The sequence below is a fragment of the Ptychodera flava genome, chromosome 19, assembly GCF_041260155.1.
Source record: "Ptychodera flava strain L36383 chromosome 19, AS_Pfla_20210202, whole genome shotgun sequence".
NCBI classification, from domain to species: domain Eukaryota; kingdom Metazoa; phylum Hemichordata; class Enteropneusta; family Ptychoderidae; genus Ptychodera; species Ptychodera flava.
Window position 1 is genome coordinate 16749641 of NC_091946.1, and position 24159 is coordinate 16773799.

At 39.5% G+C, this 24159-nt stretch overlaps 1 protein-coding gene and 1 long non-coding RNA gene across 2 annotated transcripts; one reads left to right on the forward strand and one right to left on the reverse strand.

The window, feature by feature from the left end:
- The first annotated feature begins 822 nt into the window (after positions 1-822).
- On the forward strand, positions 823-2701 carry LOC139118715 (uncharacterized). The gene is made up of 2 exons (XR_011548798.1): positions 823-952; positions 2255-2701. It is a non-coding gene; the product is annotated as an uncharacterized lncRNA (long non-coding RNA).
- Positions 2702-7481: 4780 nt separating this feature from the next.
- Positions 7482-17008, reverse strand: LOC139118716 (nephrocystin-3-like). The gene is made up of 6 exons (XM_070682131.1): positions 16097-17008; positions 13399-15106; positions 12712-13006; positions 12038-12119; positions 11397-11627; positions 7482-9272 (listed from the first exon to the last, which is right to left on the reverse strand). The coding sequence occupies exons 1-6, from the start codon at positions 16746-16748 to the stop codon at positions 9118-9120; spliced, it is 3123 nt and encodes a 1040-aa protein (XP_070538232.1). The 5' UTR covers positions 16749-17008; the 3' UTR covers positions 7482-9117.
- Positions 17009-24159: the final 7151 nt, after the last annotated feature.

The following is a 24159-nucleotide window of genomic DNA, read 5'->3' on the forward strand; positions in this document are numbered from 1 at the left end:
AACTTATATATTGCGAAGTTCACTGAAAGTAGTTCCAAAATCACATGTTTGAATAAGTCTGCTATACTGAAAACCATCATCCCGTGACTGTATCACTCAAAACTACTGTTCTGTAATTGAATGTTTTTAAGTGCGAGTGGAAACTTGTTTGTCTATGTGTTCGCAGGTGTACATGACATTCCTTGTGCAGTGACACAGGCAATGTTATCCCCGGTTTCGGTCGTAGGAGAATTGTCCGAAATCGGCTGTGATCAGGTCCATCATTGTTCAAATAATGTTTACGTCCACAGACAGGTCTTCCACGCAAAGTGAGTACAGAGATCAGAACGGCCATTTTCCCACTGGTCCAAAATAATTTTGGATTGCACAGATTTCGGTGAGACCTTCTCGGTTAAGAGGTAATTAGAATCGACATCGATATCACATTCATTTGATTGGTGGAGACGATGATTGACAAAGAATTTAGCAGACGGTAATTTTTCATGCAATTTCAAAATGCGTTGACGGTCTTCTTAATTGTAACTAACTTAGTAACAGCACAAATACCAAGTCACACGTCAAAGAGTTTACGTGAGATATCGTAACAATCACGCTGGCGAGTCGTGACAAATTTAGAACCCGGGCACGGCAACCTAAATTTCCTAATGCTGTCAGAAATACTCGTATAGAAGGTCTATTGCGTAACAGTAGCGAGAGATAAACATTGATCCTTGGTGTGAGTCTACTTGTAGCTGATCAGCGTTGTTTTCATTTCGGCTCTCAATCTCAGTCAGCCGTGTACTGTGGTTGTTGTCGTCACTGAACAATCACAGGACGGACGATAAAACATGACCGAAAAAAAATTCCAACAGACCAAGCAAGGCCCAAAGCGAACGAGAAGGAGCGAGTGAAGCAGACTGCTGCAAAGAAAAGTCATTCTGAAGCCAGAAGATTGAAGGTGATATCAAGAAAGGTTGGCTATCATCATAAGGTTGACGCTCTCCCAACAATTAACTCCCATTATATATAACGGTCATTTTTACAGTTGTTTGACGTCCAAATGTCATGCATATATCACATATGTACCAATTTCGGGTCACTGAGGTCAACAGGTCCCTTGCGGGATAAGACAGACTATAATATGGGAAAATTTGGCTAAAACAAAAACTCTCCCACGCCTATCAAAATGTTCTGACCCGATCATATAACAGCACAGTTAGTAAAAATTTACGTTGTTGTGATCTCGTATTTTTTCTTTGTTTACTAGTATGATTAACGATTCCTGCTGCATTTTCACTGTAATTCAAAAGGCCTGGGCTTATCTACTCTTCAATATATTGAAACGCTGAGCTCTTCAAAACTGTTTGATTAAGCGAACTGTATTGATATCAAGTTGTTTGAGGTAGGGTTAGCTCCATGCTTAGTTCATCTTCAGAAATTTAGATACTATGAATTCTTAATATTAGTGACGCCTTCAAGAATATCTTATGTGTCTACTTTGAAAACAGGTAATAATGCATAGGAGATAAAGTTCCTTTAAATAGTATTTTGAATTAATGGGAGGTGTCCATATGCACAGTTTTTATACTGCAATAAGATATTTTATTAGTATTAACTACTACTTTGCTAACTTTCCGAGTAATATCGATGGACCCTGGCTCACGTCATGTCACGAATGGCCTAAAGGAATGCTTTTGGTCATCATAACTCATGATTTATCGCCTTATCGACACTCTGGCATTCACCAACTCCTTGTCTGTACATAATTATGATAGTAGCCGATGCATATGATACTACATGCATGAACAAATCAGTTGTTCTGAGGTCCAATATCATCGATATTTTTCTTCCGTTTCAAGCGTGGTCAAGTGCTGTATGATTGCTCCACAGGACTAATGAACACAAATACACTTATATGATAAATGTATGAAGCAGAACAAGAAAACCTGATAAGGACCTCTAGCCTTCAATCGACATTGGTCTTTGGGTTATTAATCATAAGTTGGATTATTATTTCATCACGATATCGCTGATTCTACCGTAAAAGTGCGTTTGATTTTTGTATTGATGTCTTCACAAGTACAATACTAGTATACCCTGAGTATAAGCAGCAAGCATGTTCACTGTACTTTATGTATATCATATAACAATACTATGACAGGAACAAGGGCATATAAAGAACAACTGGAAAACTACTCAAAGCCTGGTATACATCTTTATAATGAAAAGTCTTAACTCTTGAGTCACGAATGCAATATCTTTGTTTCTCTTCCAGCCGGATAGAAACACCGTAAAAGAGAAGACGGATAGCCAATAAGAGACTCACTGAAACGTAACTGACCGATGCAGAGAGTGTGCGTGTAACGACCAACAGTTATTTTTTATCAGCGGTTACAGTCGTACCAGAACAACATAATATGACATATCAATCATTATTTTACATTTCGGAAAGAAACATTCCATTTTGTAATGTATGGATTTGGCTAAATTATATATTTGGCTTTGAACATAGATTTCTACCTCTGAAAACGAAAGACATTAGAAGTACAGAATGTGAAGCCTTCAACGTTTCAGCGTTGTGGTGGTGGTACTTTACATTTATACTTTTCTTGAAGGATATTCGTCGAGATAATTGACATACTTTTGAAACTGAATATAATATTATTGTTTGGGTTTTAATGAGTTACAATAAATATGTCGAGAATATCGTTTCAACGTGAAACTGTTATCAGCGTACATTTCTTTAGAGCTCTGAATACAGCACTTTTTATTGTTTCTCATCTTATGATATGGTTTCTATTGATAAGCTGGTTCAGGGTAGACAATCTATGGCATATTGGTCAGTATCACGTCATAGCCGTGCGGAAGGTGTACTTTATTTTACTTTATTTTTACAGTGTTGTATATTTGTATTGATTTATGTTTTGAAGGCCATTTTCGTCTTTTATTTGAAAAACACGTGACAGGGGAAGTGAAAGTAGGAGTTGAGCGTGTATTGTTTAGATTTGGGACAACAGTTTATGTTATAGTTTATGAGACAATCAGCCTATGGTTGAAAGGTCAACGAAAATAGTGTCTTCAAACAGGCGAAAAATTGGTCCTATGAGTTTGGGTTCCCTCTTGTACGGTGTACCCAATTTATAATTTATTTTCATAACCACTTTAGTCACAAGCAAAATTAAATGCTGGTGGCTTACGACTGCAGCGAAGTAATCAAAATATGGACTAGTTGGTCAGCCGTTTTTCTGCTTCAAACGAACACATCTCCGAAATGGGGAAAAATCCTATATTAGATACCAGTAGTGTCGATGAAATTAATAGGGACGGTCGTATGCTGGCTATGCTGAGTGCATGGACGTAGCTTGGTATATTGGTGTATTATGGTTAGAAGAGGTCTGTGAAGCTGACTGATCGATGATGTTGAAGAACATTTGTACGTCAGCAGACGAATGAAGTTGGTAGGGTTCGGGTGGGATACAGAGGTTCATTATATTTAAGGTAGAACGCACCTCGGGGACAGACATTCGGACTCTCAAATTTTTACAATTCTCTTCTGATATACCACATGTGGGGGTTCATTTTAAAGCTCTTGGTGAAAGAAAACTTTTCACCGGCTTAATTTTTTGAAATTCGAAAATATCATTTTTCGCCATAGAGTTAACACAGAGATGGCGGCCATTTTGAATTTCTAATATCGGTAAATCTTGGGTAATTTGTTTCTCTAGTACCAAAATTTGCACGGTGACCCCCTATTTTTATTCTTGATTTTGAAAGAGAATGATTGAAAGATTCCTTGAGGAAAGTTAGAGCAAAAGTTTAAGTCTTTCACTTTCGAGGTGCATATTACCTTAAGCAGTAATGTATCCCCTTCCGGCCCATAATGGACGACAGCAAACTTTGCACACATTATGGAGTGCAAAGTTTGCTTGAGTCCATTATGGTATGGGAGGGGGTACATTAATGCTATCATTTTATAGTTTTGGTAAAGCAGATGAATTTGTAGATGTAGAAAACATCTTGGGCCACAATGCTGGATAACCGGATACATTATCAGTATAATCTGAGGGTATGACGTCACAAACTTCACTGGTACTGACAAAGCTGTAATATAATGGTGAAAATGGAGGTTAATATATTATTTAATGAGACCATCTGTAGCATCATGGGTGGATGGACTATTTGTTCTAACGGCAATCATCGGCACGAAAAGATATTTCCTTTTGTTGACAGAGAATGCAGGCGTTTTTGCAATATTCACCTCTTGTTTAGTTTTCATTCATATTAAGATACCTATCAAAAACAACAATACCTAATACAATGTTGCTTCTGATTGTTTTGCCCTGACGCACTTTCCGTCCTCTAAGTTCCCTTCTTACAGGATTGATTTTGATAATGGGGGGGGGGGGGGGGTCTAGAACACCAAGTTCTGTTCTGCGTTCACGGACTGTTCTAAATTATTTATGAAACTTACTGAGTTGGGAAGAGGTTTTAAGGTAAAATTCGAAAATGCGTAAAGGGGGGAAGGGGGGCGACTCCAGTCTTGATGCAGTGGCAAAGCTTTGCTCCAATATCCTGAGTTATTTCGCAGCTGGATCTCCGAAGCCAGTTGTTGCTGTTATTGTTGTTGTTGTTGTTTGTTGTTGTTGTTGTTGTTGTTGTAACAGTCGTTGTTTTATTTTGAATTGGAGAAAAACCCAAATGCGAGGCGTTTGTGCACGTGGGTTTGTTTGTACCGCCATCACGTGATGAAGCCACAATGTAATTTTAACCAAGTATTTTTCATCGGTTTATATCAGACTTCGCCAAATATTCAAGAGAAAATTGAACGGCTACCAAGAGCGATGTTTTATTCGATGAAATTGAAAAGTGGAAGTATCTGCGGGATCATCTTGACTTTAACAAATCATGGAAACAAAGCCATGATATCCATTGGATTAAACATAGAAGACAAGACTGCATTGGACCATGCTAAGTGGCTAACAAAATTGTCATGTTAGTCTTTGTTCACAAAAAGTAAATTAAACCGAGCGTTTCATGTCAAAATGAAGACACTGACAATCCAATAACCCAGCCATTACAGAAGATTATAAATTACAGTTAAACTGCTTTTTCATGACTCTAGGTATCTTAAGCTGTAGTTTATATGAATAACTGTTATACAGTCGCCGACCATTTGAACACAAATCATGGATGAGTCTGTGCACTTAATCTTACCCAATATCAAAAGACTTGCGAGTTCTGTCCTGGACTCAACTGAAGTTATCCTCAGAATTGATCCTCGACCGAAATTTTTACTTTTTCATACCAAACCAGGACCAGGACATTGAGGGCGCCTACACCGACGGCAGGAGAAGGTACAAAAACGGCCAACGACAGGTTGTTAGATACAGTTTAATTTTTGTACTCGTTCGTTACGGTTTTCGAGTTCACGTTGACTGGCAAAGTCGTAAACTTAGCCTCGACATTTATTACGTCATATTGACAAACCATCGCAACCCTAATTTTTTTGAAATAAAAACCTGCTCTCTTTTTCCTTTTGTAAAAGTGAGTTCTTCTAGAGTTCGTGGTCTTTCACTGTACTTGAACCGATTGTTCTGCAATTGTCAGGGTTTCTGTAGGGTACACTAAAGACCTGTCCACCGCTGTCATGTCGTGGAATATACTTGCAAGGAAATATTACGCACAAGCGGTAGTCGGATGCATGCTTGGTAGTCGTGGGGCATTGTGCATGAAAGTTTCTGTCTGCTGACAGAGAGAGAGAGAGAGAGAAGAGAGAGAGAGAGAGAGAGAGAGAGAGAGAGTGTGTGTGTGTGTGTGTGTGTGTGTGGTATACACACACACACACACACTCTAACTAAGGGACCGTCTCAGATTGTCGCAGAAGTTCAAAAAGCGAAATTCATTCGTTTAGGGGGGGAGGGGGTTTGACCTCCATTCAATTAGTGAACTTCACTTTCGCACTTTTATTTTGTGATCACAAGTTTTCGTGTGTTTATTTTAAATTAAAGAAAAAAATGCACACTCGTGCCAACAACTTTGTAACTGTTTCCATCTCGTTCGTTCCCCAAACACAATTTACCGATAGTAACATTGTATCCTAAACCTTTCATTCATCAAATTATTCAAAGACAAAAAGTATCATTTTTTAAAATGTGCTATTTATAAGCGTCTGCTCTAACCACTAGATGTCTTTATTCTCACTTGTTATGCACCTGGTCATAGTCGTTTTAATATGATTGAACACGCCTGGGCCCCCATGTCGAAGTTTCTCGCCGGAGTGACTCTAGCTATATGTCTACCTGGTGAGGAAAAACCACCATGTAAACAGACTGATATAACCGAAGCCCAAATTCGCTGTAAGGAATCAAAGCAAGTGTCTGCGACAACGCAATCAAACAGTCAATGCATACTGGAACGGCCAGAACTGGACAGGGTTTCCTATAACAAGTGAGGGATATCCGTATATGGGTAAATCGCCTGAACCGTATGACGATTACTCGGATGTTACTGCATTTGCAAGTGCATTATGGCATTGCAGACCAAGCCTCGGTTTGTTTAATGTTGTAATGTGGCAAGGGGAATACGTCTTTAGTAGCTATAGCAAAATGCAACATTGTACTCTCAGGCAGACATAAACATTTCGCACTTTTGAAGTTTCGTTTAGGGGGAGGGGGGAGGGGGTTTTGATCTAAACGAAGAAATTTCGTTTCTTGAACTTCTGCGACAATCTGAGACGGTCCCTAAGTAACTAGTGAATGTCAGAACGGAACTGGTCTTGTAGTTGCTAAACTCTGACGCTGTAAATATTGCCCACAGAGTAATTGAATCACCACGGTCCTGTTTTCGAGGAGAAGCTGTTTACTAGAGATGTCAGGAAAATTTAGTTGGTGGATGGCACAGACAAAGATTTGTTTGTGCGAGCAAATGAATACACTTAGGCTGGTTTGCGGTCATAAGCGCCCCCACGCGACAGAATTTTTTGTGACATATTGCTAATGTCAGCATACCAAACGCCTTGTTTGCAAGAAACACCTTGCTTGAAAGAATTGATGCGAAATAAATACCATTAAAGTGAAATGATACTGGTCTCAATTACATGCGAGCCGATTTTGATTTCCGATACTGCAACAGTAGTTGACATGTTGCGTCATTTAAATATGGAATCGAAGGACAGTTACGTTTTACACGAACGTTTTCATCGGCATTAGAGGAAGCCAGAAACCTTGCAAAACAGGGATACATAATTTGGCATACCAAAGTAAGGCATTTTTAGGATAATTCTTTCATAGCGTTTTAGTTGTGTTTTCCGATATGTTGACAAGTAATGTCAATGAAACTCGAGTCATTGCATGTATTGATGTTACTATACTGTCAACATGATGACGTAGCTGGCAATGGATATATAGGGCAAAGGTCAATGGATTATGTCGTTCACGTCATTACATTCACTCACGTTAAACATTTTCAATGAACTTATTTAAACACAAGATACCAAACAAGCGTCAAGAATAGAAGAGGTATTTTATTATGCAAAATATATTCTAGAGAAATACAATGATTTCTGGAAGGCAATCCTTGTGTGGCATTGTGTGTCTTTCCGACGAGTTGCACTTTTCTTTCTTCGAATACGATTGAAGATCTACAGACTGGAGCATGATATAATTGTGTCCAGTAAAACAAACACATCATCACGATAAAATAGACAACAGAAAATATGAATATACATGCAATGCATGCTTTAAAGCATCGTTGACAAGCTTAATGCCCTAGCATATTAACAGTAGCACAACAGTTTATGCTGCATAATTCATGATAAAAGGAAAATATGAACAATTATCGGCATTAAACTTAAAAGTAGGTGTTTAAGATGCAGGATAATAGCTATTAATTATGATAATCTATTCATTTACATGTATTTATGCTCTAAAGACTGAACACATTTTACTACTCCTCCTCCTAAAGTATGCCGAAACACAAAGTATGACTTGTTTTCCAGTTTTGTTCAAAACCAAATCCGTCCTTCATCGTATAGAACTGGGGAATGTTTATTCATTTGCTTCTGTCTCCGTGTACGTTATCTTATTTGGTCCATGGTTTTACTTGCATTGAAAGTCATATCATTTCTTGGTAGCAACTCAGTTTGCTCTATACCTACATAAATTATTAAACAACTTTGCATTAATTTGATTTGGATTAATATAAAAAACTTGTCTTATCTAAGACTGGCAGCTAATTATAAGTTACAGCGTACCCTTGAAAATTTAAATTTCAAACTTTTTATTCTCACAGTGAATGGCATTTACGCGGAAATAGTAATTTTGAATCTGCTGTCAAAAGCTGATTCGCCTCGCAATTTTGGTTAGCCAAAATCACCTAGACTTGAAATCGCAAGAAAGAAGTCATTGACCTTCGTGAAAATAATATTCAGGAAATAACGTCGTTTCAGCCACTGTTTACACGATTTGAGAACTTGAAGGTAAAAGAAAATTGAAAAAAATTCTGTGATTTCAAAATATTCTGGCATTTACTGTTATGTCAAATCTACAACGATATGCTTCAGATCTATTCAATTGCATGTAACTCTCAAGTGGTCACAATTACATGAAACTCTAAAGTAGAAAAAAAATTGGATCTATTCAATTATATGTAACTCTCAAATGGAAAAAAAAAGATTATCTTGTTTGACTTCATAGCAAAATTTCACAAAAGTCAAACGACACGTGCATGTATGCATTTAAGGCACAACTGTTCATCTACTGATAATCTGGCATTATTGACATGTAACATGAAAGACGTGATATTCATTAGGTTTATCTAAGGGAGAGAGCATTAGATGTTTGGAGTAGTGGTAAAAGAAGAAATCGGAGAAGTGAACCTGTTACTTTTTCAGCCTAGCTTTTTCTGATTATTCACGTGAGGGAATGTTGAATATTGTTGCATTGTGGGAAATATTATGCATGCGTGTCCTACACTGAAATTCATTTGATAAATCTCATATTCTTACAACTTCTATACAAAGCCAATGGCTTGTCTCCTACACACTACGACTTTCATTACAGTCAAAAGTCGCTGTAAAATGTCTTTGCATTCTAACACGCCCAAACCTCTCATTGTGCTGTGCCTCAGCATGAAGAAACACTAGTCGGAATCTGAAGAATTTATTGGGATAGCGTCCGCGCGACCATCGTGCCTCAATGGATGTAGTCTTTGGAATGGAAAACAGGAGCAACAGCAGCGAAGACGCCGACAACATGCCTTCCTGAAAATATGTTGGCTTCGACCCGTGACGTGCACTGAAAAAAAAGGAGGAAGTAATGATCAGTTTTCAATTATATTGGAAGAGATATACTGCATCGTTGTTTTCTCTTTCCAACGTCCCTTCTGCCAAGGTTAGGCTCACTCGCTTTGCCTTGAACTTGTCTCTTGTGTTTTTCTGTTCACTAATCTCTTGCAGATATTGAAGTGTTTTGGGATATCGAGTCAGAGTGTTGTCTGTGATTGGTATGAATTGTTTGCTGCTCTGACGGGAATACATGCTCAACCACAGACAAAAAGATGTGTATAAAGGCTGTGTAGAGTGTAAAATGATTTTACAAATGAGACTGTTTTATTCTGAAAATCTTTCATGGAGTATACTTCTGTACCATGACTCGCAACAACTTACTGAGTTTATTAAAGAGACCACCTAACATAGGCTATAAATGTTGTAACACGACCTTTCCATTTTCAATTTCAATGTAAGATAGTAAGGTCAAAGTAATTCTAAGTTTCATGAATTATATAATTTTTGTTCTGAAGGGGTTAATGAGAGGTTAATGTTCCTGCAAGTTATAGGTCACGTGATAAGGTGGAAGATTTTGAAGGGCGATATGATGTGTAGAAGGGATGAAGCTTAGTGAGTGTGTGGTGTTTGTGATATTTTACACACAAATATAGATAGATAGACAGATAGACAGATAGATAGATAGACAGATAGATAGATAGATAGACAGACAGATAGATAGATAGATAGATAGATAGATAGATAGATAGATAGATAGATAGATAGATAGATAGATAGATAGATAGATAGATAGATAGATAGATAGATAGACAGATAGACAGATAGATAGATAGACAGATAGATAGATAGATAGATAAAGAGAGACAGAGAGGTAGAGATATACTCACATACATACATACATACATACATACATACATACATACATACATACATACATACACATAATACAAACATACATACATACATACACATATTATATTACCATGCCCTGCCCGTCGCATTTTGATTGGTCGAGCTGAACCACGTGACTGATCACAAATACACAGTAATGGTTTGTTTACATGCCCGTGAATATGAATAATAAGATTAACAACTCAAAGTATCGTAACTTTACAGCTCAAACGTAAATCATAATCAATCACAAAATAAAATGGAGCACTTGTAGGTCAAGTTGAGATACTTTTTTCTGAAAACATCTCCGGATTTGCCAATTTTTACAGCGCGCGTGACAGTGCGTCGCGTATTGCTCAGTTTCTGGGGCCCAGTTGTCGTTCGCTCCTGAAATTTTCGCAAATTTTGACGGTTTTCTCGGGTTCGCTGATAATATAATGGAAATAACAGACTCCGCTCTGACCATTAACGTTTATTTGTGGGCGCAGGCTCGAGGAAAGCCAAATTAACGGGCTCGGCAAGCCTCGCCCGTTAATTTTTGGCTTTCCTCTCCCCTTGCCCACAAACTTAACGTTAATGGTCAGCGCGTCGCCCGTTATTTCTATAATACAATATCTGTTTGTATGTATGTATGTATGTATGTATGTATGTATGTATTTATCTATCTATCTATTTATCTATGTCTTTCTATCTATCTGTGTGTCTATTTGTCTGTCTACATAGCTATGGCTGTTTCTGTACATACATATAGAGAGATAGATGAATAGATGAATATACACACATACAATTGGTAGATAAATATACTTCTACATTCATACATAATATATTGTTTATATTCATATGCATCAATCTATCTTATGTATCTATATGTCTATCAATCAATTATCCTACAATTTTACTCTCTATTGACTATAGCTGGACTGTAAACGCTATGCCTAATTGCAAACAATAAGGATACAATGGTGACTTGGATTTATTTCTCTTCTGTTAAATGCAAATTTGTTTATCTCATCAGTCACTTGTTCAAAGTAAATCACCCATATTGAGTGCAGTGTTCGGACAGCCATCAACCTTGCTCATCTCAGCTACCTTCGAAACAAGGGCAAATTCTCTGGCAAAATAACCGAATATTTACACCTGACACAACATAGGGTAAACCAGATTTGTCAAAGAGATTGCTTACAAAACAAAAGGATGACTGACACTAGACTGCCAATGGAAAAGGGTTGTTTCTGTTTCCTACCTGTTGGCATGAGCGGTGCTGAGTCTGTATCGAATCTCTCGATAATTTCACTCTGGTCGGATGATGATTCTGACGCTCGTCTAGCCAGAGCCTTCACGTTGTCAATCGTTTTATTCTGTGCCTTTCTACCGTGGACATGTCTCGATGAGTTAGGCGTTTTACCGTCCTTGTCATTGACAACGGTGGGTTCAAGACTTGTGGATGTCGGCCCTTCGTCATTTTCTTCTTCGTCTGAGAAATTTAGAGAAAATTGTTTCACGTGTTTCCGCGTACATGATTGTATTATAAGATAAAGACAATTCTTGTCAGGTGAATTGTCTGCTCTCTTCTTTGTCTGTTTGTGTCTTATGCGTGTCTCTGATTTTGCTGTCTGCAATACTCATTCGTAACTCTATATCTTTTTATCTATACGGGTTTGCCTTTCTCAACCCCAATATATTCTCATAAAATGTTGGCTGCCTGTCCATCCGCTCAGTGAGTCTGTTCTTCTATTCTTTTTATGTTGTATATCAATTTCCATTTCGGGTATAGGAATGTAAACATCACATCAAATATACATTTAAGAGGCACTCACCTAGAAATTGCTAAAATTCATGTTAGTGGCTATTACTACACTGAAGTTATTATTGTGACTCTCTTACCTCCTGAACTCGAAAATCGTTCGTCACTGCTCACTTTCTCATCTATGGTCGGAATGTTTTCGTCTCTCAGCTTTTCAATTTCCTGGTAAAATTGACACAAAAACTCAAGAATAGCAGCTTCATTAACAGTAACATTTGCCGCATTTTCAGTATTTATGCACTGTTTATGAAATAGTAGCTCTCTCTACCAAAAGATCATCTAGAAATGCTTCGTCTTAACTGGTAAACATCCGTTATGCATGCAATGTCCACTATTATTTTAAACAACTCAACTGTAGATCGATCGACTTCATTTTAATATTAGTTGTTCATATTTGTTATTTATGTCATCAACAGTTACTTGTTTTACTCCCGACAGCATGTGGACATACACAGGATTCAGCTTGTCGACTCAGTCTGTACACGTGTAAACTGCAGTTTGTCATTGTTGACAAGTGAATTCTGGTACTGATTAGAATCAAATTTAAACAATAAAACAATAAAAGTGCATTTTCTTTGCGCATAGAGACGTCGTGTCGTCAAGCTAAATAGTTAATGTTTCATCATGCTGGGGGTAATCGTACAATAACTTGTAACAGACAAACAGAACAATGTCGAAAAAAATCATCAAGGCTGCCGGCCCTTGAAATCGCTTTGCCTCATGATCATGGAAACACCTTTGATGAAAACTGTACCTGGAATTTCCGAAGATATTGACTTCGCTCTCGTTCTCTATCTAACAGTCGGCAAACCTGTGGTAGGATTGTCTTTAAGTTCCTCCAATCAGAGCTCATCGCTTTGCCTTCTTTGACCAACTGTTCCTCCATTGCAAGGGCTTCCACTAGGAAATCTCGAGACTTGTCGTAAGCCTTCATATTAAGGAATATACTGCCAACGAAATATATACTCCGGGCGGTGCTGGGATGAACGCCAAGTAGCCGTTTCCTGTTGTGCATGGCAGTTTCTGCGTACTTCATGGCATCTTCATACCTGGGTTTTTGATAGGTAAGGCAGGTCAGGCGAGCGATGGATAGGTAGGCACAGATAAAAGAAGATAGAATTGTATCAGGAGAAAGCGCGGGTTATGTGGTAGAAAGGTAAGTAGGAGATAAAATTTACATATATTGTCTCTACGAGTTGTGATGTTAGCAGCTGTCTTTCTAGGTATAACCTACTCTGTTCCCTGCTTTTTGTTTCAGTCCAGAATAGAATTTTCATGTCAACCATAATTTTACAAATCATGCACAAGCTGCTGTTTTCACAATGCTGAAACTCTATATTTCAACTTACTGTAGGAGTACAAACAATAAAAAACTAGTTCAGTGGAGCACATTTATGAAAATATCGTAAAATGTTACAACTACCATCCCGTTAATACACACCTTCTCTGCTCGAAGTAACACATAGATATGTTCTTAAGAATGACTTGAGTTCCCTCGAAGCCCGATATCTGTAGCTCTTTCTCCAAATCAAGTGCCTTTTTGTACAGTTCAATGGCTTTATCGTTCTCCTGGAGATGCTGGTAGCAAGCAGCAATGTTCAGTATGATGTCCGGCACCTCCAGCTGTTTCTCGGAGCCGGTGATGTATCTGCGCATCTCCAGGGCCTGTTCAGCATATCCCAGGGCAATGTAGACTTTGCTTTCCTGAAACACGCACGACTGGGTGATTGAACCGTCCGGGAGTGTGTGCTCAGTGTCCTCAAATGCAAGACCCAGATTAGCAGCCGCCAGGAGGCCGTAGTTCCGCGAGGTTTCTCTGTGAATTCCGAGGTGGATTTGCCTTATCTTCAAAGATTTCATCAGATATCTCTCTGCTTTCTTGTAACTCCCTCGTACGTAGTACACTTCCCCTTTACTTTGGTAACACGTAGCGAGGCTTAGTTGGACCTCCCTGGAGTCAAAATCAGGCAATCTTTCGAGGATGAATCGGGCTTCGTTAAGGACGGGCATCAGTGTTTGCACCCTGTGACCCATGTCAAGAAGCTGAATGACTTCGCGACTCCTCATTTCAGCATACATTCTTTTGTTCCCTTCCTTTTTCGCTACCTCCCCTCTTTTCCTGTAATAGGAGTACCTCTCTTTACTGGAAAAAAGAAGGGAAATGATAAGTTCCGAGTCTCTAATATCCTCGACCTCCTCTTCGATTCCATCGAGGTCTTTCAACATCTCGATAAGGTATTGAAAGTTGGCGCTGTCGTCTTCCTTGCGTCTCATTGCATCTGAATGATCTTTGTCGAATTGCTTAGAGATTTCTCGCAGTTCGCTCAGATAGTATCGGATGTACTTCTTTTTACCTTTCTGGCACCAAGCACGAACGCTGTCGTCTTTCTCTGCCTTGATTTCGTGAATGAAGGTTCGAAGTAGAAGATGAAGATTGCTGCGCAGGTCTTGAGAATCCATCCCCTGGCATTCATCGTCGGATTCGATCAGGTTCCTACTCTTCAGGTTGGCAAGATCGAACTTGACATCGAGTAGTTCTTTGCATTTGTAACCGAGGATGTGATTGGCTGCTCTGACTGTAAAAGTGCCAGGAATCACCGACAGCATACTGATATTCCGTTTCTCATCTCGGGGAAGTCTATCGAACGTGTCTTCAAGTATGAGATCGATTCTCTCATCCCTTGTCAGTCCAAAGTGACAAAGGGTTTTCATTGTCCTTCCTCGAGATGTCTTGGATTTTTCCTGAAGGCTCTTGATCATATCCCCGACAGACATGCCTAGGTTTGGATCTTCCAACCTCCGAGCGACCACTTTCAGAGCTAGCGGGCACTTTCCACAACTCAGCGCAAGTTGACGAGCTTCCTCGTCGCTCAGTTCGACCCTGCCAGCGTGATATCGCAAAATTTGAACAGCTTCGTCAACCTTCAAGTCGTTTTCTTCGAGATTTATAGTTTCAACCAGGGTATGCGAATCGAACTTCTGATGCTTCAGACCAGAGCGTGTTGTTATCATGAATTTGATCAGCGGGTTGTTGATCTTGATGAAACCATCAAGCATCTCCAAGAACGGTGCCAGGAACACATTTGGTGCATCTTGCGACCCAGGTTCGAGAGGCTTATCCACACTGTCTAACACAATAGTGGCATATCCTGCATAACAAAAACAAAAATACCTATAAGTTGACCAATACAGACAGAGAAGTCACAAATCAACGTCAGCATTTTTTGCAACGGGCAAACGTTCAGTAACTTTATTTATCAACAAATATAGCACTGCAAAATGGGAAACCCATGACCTGCAAATTCGAAAATACAGCAGTGCTTTTTTATAGAAATTAAATAAACATCAGATTTCATGAATCAAAAGTAATGACGAGTCAACGTTTAACAGGATGCAGTCACTGTACGGTATGAATGAATTAGATTTGCATAAATACAGGGCAAGCAAACTAACAGCGTGAGATTCAATACACAAAATTATAAGTAGATGTTTGGTTAATCAGGATGGTTAGAGGATTGAGTACTCCCTCCCGGTAGTTCAAAACTACTCACTGTGTTGTTAGAGAATGCTACAATATGATTAATAGTAATGGCCTAATAAGAAAATTCGTAAAATATGCAAATGAGCTCATATTCTGTACGCCATGCCCACCAACCCTTACCCACAATATTACTACAAAGTAATTAATATACCTGCAATTGCGAAGTCATATCATTTTTTCCATACTTACTCACACACACATATACAAACAATGGTGACACTGCCCCCCCTAGTCCGCCTTCGACAAATAAGGGCCAAAAATGGTCATTCTTTTGATCTCGTATAGAAAGTGAGAATAATTTTCTGCCATCATGTTTTGAAAATCACTAGGACTTAAAGGTATAGTGTCACCTGTTCCAATTTTGCCACAGTTACCAATGAAAGAGAAAATCTAACCAATCACATATTTTAAACGGGTGGCCGCTTTTTAAAAACAGCGCCCTCATATGGGCATTTTGAATACCAAGGAACACCCCTTTGACCATATATGGGCATATTTAGATTACAGGTGACTGTATACCTTTAACTGACCATATGTATGCACTACGCTGCTAAATTAGAACTAAATCATAAAAGTGGTTGTACTGCGTGAACTCTACCTTTATCATATTGTTGCAAATAGTCATACAGAATATTTGGTTCGTAGTCTTTCGCACTCAAGCCGTCTAATTTGTTTACGATCGCGAAAAAGATGCTTTCGATCGAGGTTAGGCTTCGGAGTTCCACAAAGTACGGTTTAATTGGTTTGTGTGCCTGTTGCTCGACCATGAGACATATTTCTTTTGCCAGACGTGTCTTTCCCATTCCGGGAAAGCCGCTGATGCACACAATCTTGGCCCCGGTTGTTTCGTTGTTGAGTGATTTCAGTATCTGGTCTTTCTCCTTCTCACGGCCGACAAAGAGGCGATCGCGGAGCGCAGGCCTCGCCGACTGCTTGCGAGCGACGTCAGCTGTCTTCATGTACTCCTCGACATAATCTGAGAGATCTTCTCGCCCGATTTCTTTCATCAGGAGGCGCAGGTATTCAACGCTGTCGTCGCGAATCACACCAAATTTCTCCAACGCATCAAAGAGCTCGTAGGCGCTTTCGATCATGTCATACTCCCGTTCCCCTATTCGGCTCTTCGCTATGGTTTTCGCCCGTTGCAAGTCGTCAACAGCGTCCGACGTTATCATCGACTCCGCCAGGTGCATTCGCAGAGCACCAAACGGGTCGATCCCGTCATTACTTAACGGACCTTCCGTTAACATTTTAGTTATTTCCTGCAGGAGAGGTTGGGCAATCTTCCAAGCGATCGCAGGCTGGATTCGGGTTACATCGACAGGTACTGAGACGAGTCAGATCCGTGTTATATATAGTTATAGTTAATCAACGATAGGTCCCCTAAATCACATATCTTATTAGCAACATGCAACAAACCGGCGCGGAGTCCGGACACCACTTCACTGTCGTCGAGACATATCAACACGTCAACACACGTTTGTCCAGGATGAACTCTGCTTGCTGCTTTGCGTGACCTTTAACCCGGCTCGTTGTTGTTCCGGGGCATATCTCAAGGACAACAAGATTGCACGAACTCGTTACACATCAAGAAATAAATTATGCCGAGAAAATAAGCTGTCTATACTTTATTCGAGGAAGGCTCTCTTAAAAAAACACAAATACTGTGGCAGTGAAGCAACATAAGACGGTCGACGATTTCACGGTAACGCGCCCAACAAGTAAATAAGGCCAGTTTCATAAATTCTTTCGTTTTCACCATATGTTTTACGTAATGTTTGTACACTTACCCCTCATGCTATTGACAACTTCACTCTACAAGGGAACTATGTCGCGGAATAGTACCAAGAATTGGCAACATTCTATTTCTGTCATTGTTGTACACTTGTCAATAACCACACATATGAAAGATAACCTTTCTCTTCAATGGAAAACCATTATTTCACACTCTGTATTCCGAAAAATTTGATTATAACCATGGTGTCTCGAAACAACTTTAATAATTCGATATAATTTTGCAACATATAACCCCACATACATTGTAGTTATGTAATGCGAGAAGAAAGAATTGAGCGATATGGTATTTTTATGTAATTCCACATGTGGCCCTTTGAGGTAAACGTTGTGACACCTTGTGCCATTCTGTACGTTTTTTCAAATCTTATCGCCTGAATCATAGCAACCACCACTATTAATGTAACCATCATCATCATCATCGTCGTCGTCGTCGTCATCATCATCATCATCATCAACAACAACAGCAACAACAACAACAGCAGCAACAGCAGCAACAAACAGCAAACCAATCGGCAGCAGCAGTATTATTACACCATTTAATGACGACTAATTATAATCATATCATACATATTATGCGTTAACGTTCTTGAAGTGTACTGCCTTCTCCACAGCCATTATTATAGTCATCAACATATGTATTATAATCATCGTTGTCGTTGTCATCAATGGCGTCATCATCATCATCATCATCAACAACAACAACATCATCATCATCACATCATCATCATCATCATCCTTTGACAGATTCAATAGAGTTGTAGATGATGGCTGCAAATAGAGTTTCCCATTACGGTTAGGAAATTGACTATGATTCGCAAGCTTCTACTTTTGCTCAGGATGCTTATATTTTTGTGAAATTAATGAACGAATTCGTCGAAATTCTTATTTGAAATTTTAGCCATTTTATTCCGCTGTAGCTCTTTATCAGTTACGTTTCATTCTTTTTAATCATCTTGTTTGCCGGTGAAAAATGACCTTCGGTATTCGTTTGAATTATTTTACGATATATTTGATTTTCCCTCATTTCATTCACCGTGAGGGCGCCATGATGGATGCAATGATATTCATCAGAAATAAATGAAAGTCATATGCCAGCCGTTGATGATATACGTCATCCCTCACTCGATTCTGATAATCAAGACGCGTCACAATTTCTAACAACGTCAGAAAGATGCCACCACGACCGCTGTTCTCTTCATCTCTTGAGCATGAGTCATCATCAATTGTGTAACAAGGCGAGTGTATGTACATATGGCATCTGATTGCGTCATCGCGCAGTTTACATCACGCTTCCATCATTTAGGTCAATAAGGAATCCTGGTTCCTTTCAAGGGTTACATACCTGCCAGTTTCATGACGTAGGTAGAGCCGCGCGCTCTCTCCTTCTCTGCTCGATTTGACGACATCATCGCCTGTAATAATAACACGGTTGTCCAGACCTATCTCTCTGTAATACTACTTGGGTGTTTTGGGGGTTTTATTTTACTGTCAGTGATTTCGACCCTGGATCACAACATGCAAAAAGCGAGAAATTGTAAATCGAATCACATGGTATGAATTTACAATAATTTGGTTTTGCACAGGAAGAATTCCTGTGGGACTGTTATCATTGATGAGCAGAGATTGTTACAGCGCCCCCAGCAAAATTATACAAATTATCCTTCTGTTTGCTGTAATTTAGTGGAACGCGTAAGACATAGAAAGAACACAGTGAACATTGAAATTGGTGAGGTAGACAAAAAACAGAAACGCTTAAACGAAATATTAACTGATGAAGAAAAGCGAAAAGTAAACATGAGTTGCACTGACACCTGGCAGAAGGGTTATGTGTAATGTCAGGGGACGATTCTTACAAACTCTTTTAAGGTTGTATGCGTCTCCCTCGAAATTGAAAGACTTACACTTTCACTAAAAAATTCCTGAATGAACCTCTCAACCATTCTCTCACTAAATTAAGAAAAAAAGTCAGGGGTCACCGTGCAAAGTTTGGTACCAGAGAACAAGCTGCAAAACGTTTACGAAATTCGAAATTCAAAATGGCAAAAATACAATTTTTGATAATCGAAAAACAAGTTAACGAAGGAGAACATTTTTACTCCAAGAGCTCTTAAATGAGTCCCAACAAGCCGTAGACCAGATAGGTATTGAACAAACTGAGAGCCCAAATATCTGTCCCGAGCGCATTCTATAAGTTGGCAGTCACGTGATAACAAAGTGAAACGCCCTCTTGTAACACTGTTACGTTGTTTCGTACTTTATCGGGTTGTAAGTTTCCACCTGTAATGGCTTAATGAGGCCGACATGAATATTAATTTTTGTTGTTGATGGTGATGATATGATGATGGCGGTGGTGGCGGTCGCGAATTGCCCATAGTATGCAATGCAAAGAAAGCAACCATTTTTCGTGACCCCATCATGACCTTACCCTGGTGGGTTTTTGCTCTTTCTACAAATTGAAATCGTGGACTCCGTAACGGCTAACCGTATTCGCCGAAATCTGTTGACAGTGAATGGTCGCTGCGATAAACATGCATTCCTATGACCGCAAATTGTTGAATTTTGAATACTACCCAGGACTTGTTATCTACCACTGGTAATATTCATTAAATGTGGAAAGTCAGGAAAAAAATCCAGAAGATGACCCGGCATTTATAATCAGTTGTCATTCTACGACTGTGCCTCTTGTAATGCCGACAAATTTACAAGAGTGTACAAGTGCCTGCCCACTGTGATTACTGAAGATAGTTCTATCAGTTCGGTTCAAGGCTTTGATTGGAGAGGGCAGCGGCAATTGCGCAATTCCATATTCCTAACACGTTCTGCCGTAACTAGCATATTTCTAATAGCCTTTGGAATGACAAGATTTAATTTCAAAGCGGGAAAAATGCAATCTGCCCTCACATGTGAGTTCAACACTCTTCGTTGTTTTTTAAATCAATATAAATGGGGCTGGCTTTCTACTTGAAACGAAATCGATCACCGCCTATTACTGTAGATGATGGGTTTATATAGAGCCAGCTTATTCTATTCCGCTTGATGATGTACAATTTAAACTCTATATTCTACAGTTGATGGTTTAATAAGAATGCCGGGATACCACTTGTACTTTAGATATGGCTGAAAGGCTTGTCGTCATAAGTTTGAGAAGAAATGGTGACGAACCGGTGGGACGCAGCGATTGAACGTTGTGCGACTAAATTCATCATTGTGCAGCACTGAACACTCGTCAAAACAGATGAGGATCAGCATTATCTATGAAGATTAGATGTCAAGGATTCTCACCCAACGGCATCATCACTGCGCATGTCTGCCGCACACAGTCCTTGGCCGTTGTCAATTACACGTTTCACGTATTCCTGTAATTTCGACAGTTAGCTTGATCATAGACCCCGAGAGTTTCTCAAGGGCCTATGGCTTGTGCAATGCATTGGCATCAAAAATATTTCTCGAAAGTGGCATATACATTTGAAGTGCTTGCGATTCAAATTAGCTCAATGATTTGTGTGTTCATCGAAATGTACTCCAAGAAGTATCTTCTACCACGGTCACTCCGTGCCCCTTTCAATTCAAAATTCCTTACGTATGAATCATTATCGGTGCATATGGAATGTCTTACATGTGATCCAAGCAAACTAGCACTCTAGCTAGTATGAGAATAACTGTGTTTAAATCACTATATCAGACCGCATGAACACAGGAGCGCTGGAAGCACGAGCAGTCAAACTATACATTGTACTCACACCAGCTCTTTGAGGGTGTGAAAGGTTTTTGTGTTCGCAATTGCGATGGCTATCGGAGGATCCATGCTTCAATGACATTCATTGGAGACGGCATCCAAGCACGGAATGGCGCCACTTTTGATGAGAAATGCTCCTTTTGTACGGGTCAGGTCCTTGCGGAAGTGGAATATAACTTGGCAAGCCCGCTCCACTTCTCGTGAATCGGCTTGCCGATATGGGACACTGGTCAAAAATCTTACAGATGTCTCTTTTTTAAAGGCATTCCAACGTGCAGTTGATCGAAACCCGCTTCTCTCCGAAGACACAAACTTCTGGGTGTTCGCGGAGGCGCTTGACCGGCAGGGATATGACCCTACCTCGATCGTCCCAAACAAATTTTTTCGCTCGATGTGTTACTTGTACTCTTGTTTTGTCGACATAACTGAAGTCTACACAGTATTCCCTGGTTATTTGGGTGGAAAAGAAAATCATGTTGTTACACTGTATATTTTCAAGTTTTCCAAATTTGCATCGGTGGCAGTGACCTATTAATAAAACAGCCTACTTCATTTTTCTTTCCTCGTTTAAGCTTCATTCTTGCTGCCTAAAGTGACTGAAGTGAGACGATCCTGCAACAAGTAAGAATACAACATCAGCCAAGTTCTCATTAACACGACGAAACGCCGAAAAGCTGCTTCATATTTTTGATCTATGAAAACTAATGGACAGTTCTCACGTTCTGTTTATGAGATATTTTACTACGTGAATACTTAGGTCACGTGGGACTGGTCCCACTTACCAGAAGGATGGTGCAGAGTTCGAAAAACGAAAGTTTAACTTTGATGACCAGTAGGCCTACGCGTACGAAGAAACTGTAAACTGTTGTCTTCCATGATAGTGAGATAGTCAGTATGCAAAGTTTTGAATTGGAGATAAAAAAAAAGTTTTGAATTGGAGAAGCAAATTACACAAGGTTTAAATTTACAATCTCTAAAATTTAAATCGATCGCAATTATGTAAGGTCATTTAACAAGGAAATTTGTTTCTATTTACTCACACTTCAACATAGCAAAATACAGATTTTTTTTCTGGTGCAGCCAACGGAGCTATTCATTGGAAAAGCTATTCCGGGGCAATTTTTGAGGGCAGGGAAAATTTTAATTTTGCTAGGGCAGGGGACATATTTTAGCTGGCAGGGGAGCACATTTTAGGGTTTTTGTCGGGCAGGGCAGATATCGGTTGATTGTCCCGGTGATAGGGCTTGGTGAAAAACGAGGAGAGAGGGAAGCTACTTTAAAACGGGGACAGGGTAAGTTTAGCCATGGTGTTTTCGGTAGAAGGCCACTTCAGTATGTGTCTGCATGGAATGTTAATTTTCAGGGGAAATTTTTCACAGGGCACGGGAAGATCGACAGGTTTTTTCATCTCAGGGTAGGGTAGCGTCATGTCTGCAGGGGAAATGGAATGACAAATATTGAAGGGAATTTTTTTCCAGGGCAGGGGAAATCGGCATTCTTTTTCGCCACAGGGCAGGGGAGCTTCAAAAATTGACAGTGGGGAGGGGAAACAGGCAAAAATAAGTGGGGAGTGGGTAAAATGAAGTTTACGTGCGGAAGGGTAAGTCGAAAAATTTTCAGTGGGAGGGCAAATTATGAATAGCTAATAATTACCCTCATGACTTAAAATTAATCAGTTCACATTACTTGTCATGCACAATATATCTCGTCATAGTAAAGACCCCTTTAAAAGTGCGTTGTTCGTTGGCTGCACCCGTTTTTTGCACAAATCACAAAAGAACTGTACGCTAACATATCGATTTTAAAAAAATTACATTCAAAATCTCTGTCCCTGAGGTGGATACCTTATAAGTTTAACTTAATTGCAAGGGAGCCCAGTTTCTAAGGTGACCCAGACCACGAAAGTTCCTTGACCGAATATCAGATACGATAATGTACCGCAGCATTGACGGTTTAACAATCATAACCCTGTTCACAGGTAACATGTATGCTGACCTCTAGAGAGATGTTTTCCAGCTTTGATTAGATTACGTTTTGATCTATTACACAACAACAACGTGTCATTGCTATCTATCGGGCTGTCTTGGCCTCTGCACTTTTGTCTTGACACAGCCTCTGCTCTCGTAGCCGTCACGGTGGTTTTGACGTAATGCATTAAAAATGCAATTGGCGAGTTGGAGATACTATTCTACAGTCACCGGGATACACGGCTAGTTCCAAATAATGCGTTACGATATCGTGCTTCATGATTTAACACACATGATTAAAGCTAGTGTATACAGAGCTTGAAGTATTCGCTCCCTGTGTCCTTGTCTAGGATTATCTTCATGTGGGTCACATTATTAGTACAACGGCGTTCATTAGCAATTTTGCTCGAACGTGATTGTTTCAGGTGACGTGACGATTAATGAGATAGGGTTTCCGAACAACTTCCAAGGTTTAACGTTTTGGGAAATTCTCCCCAACAACCAAGTGAGTATTCCTACACAAGGAGTGTTTCACGTTTAATGTAGTATGTGTCTCGAAAGTGAAAGACTTAAACTTTTGCTGAAACTTTCCTAATTGAAACTTTCAACCATTCTCTCACCAAATCAACAATAAAAATCGGGGGTCACCGTGCAAAGTTTGGAACTAGCGAAACATATTCAAAATGGCTGTGTTAACTCATCCCTGTGTTAACTCTATGGGGTAATACTAAAGTTTTGAATTTTCGATTTAAAACTAAGACGGTGAAAGGTTTCCTTTCTCCGAGAGCGTTAAAATGAGCCCCCACAAGTGGAAGATCAGAAAATAATTGTAGAAATTTGAGAGTCCGAATATCTGTCTCCGAGGTGCGTTCTACTTTAAATGAAACTTTGATATCTTCATTGTTTTGTTCCATATAACAGTGCGATTACTTTAGTCTCCTCCCTAAAGTAGGCAGCTCAGTGAAGCATTGTCCTTATAAATACAACTGCGTATTACATGTATAGTCATTTAAGAAAAATTAACTTTAGTCGATACAAAAAACCCCAGCTCAATGAAAACATTTAGCAATGATGACTCGTGCAGGTTGAGCTCAAAGCTTTATTGGTATTTTGACATGGTTTTTATGAGTAGAAAACAACTGTGTTCAGACAGAACAAAAG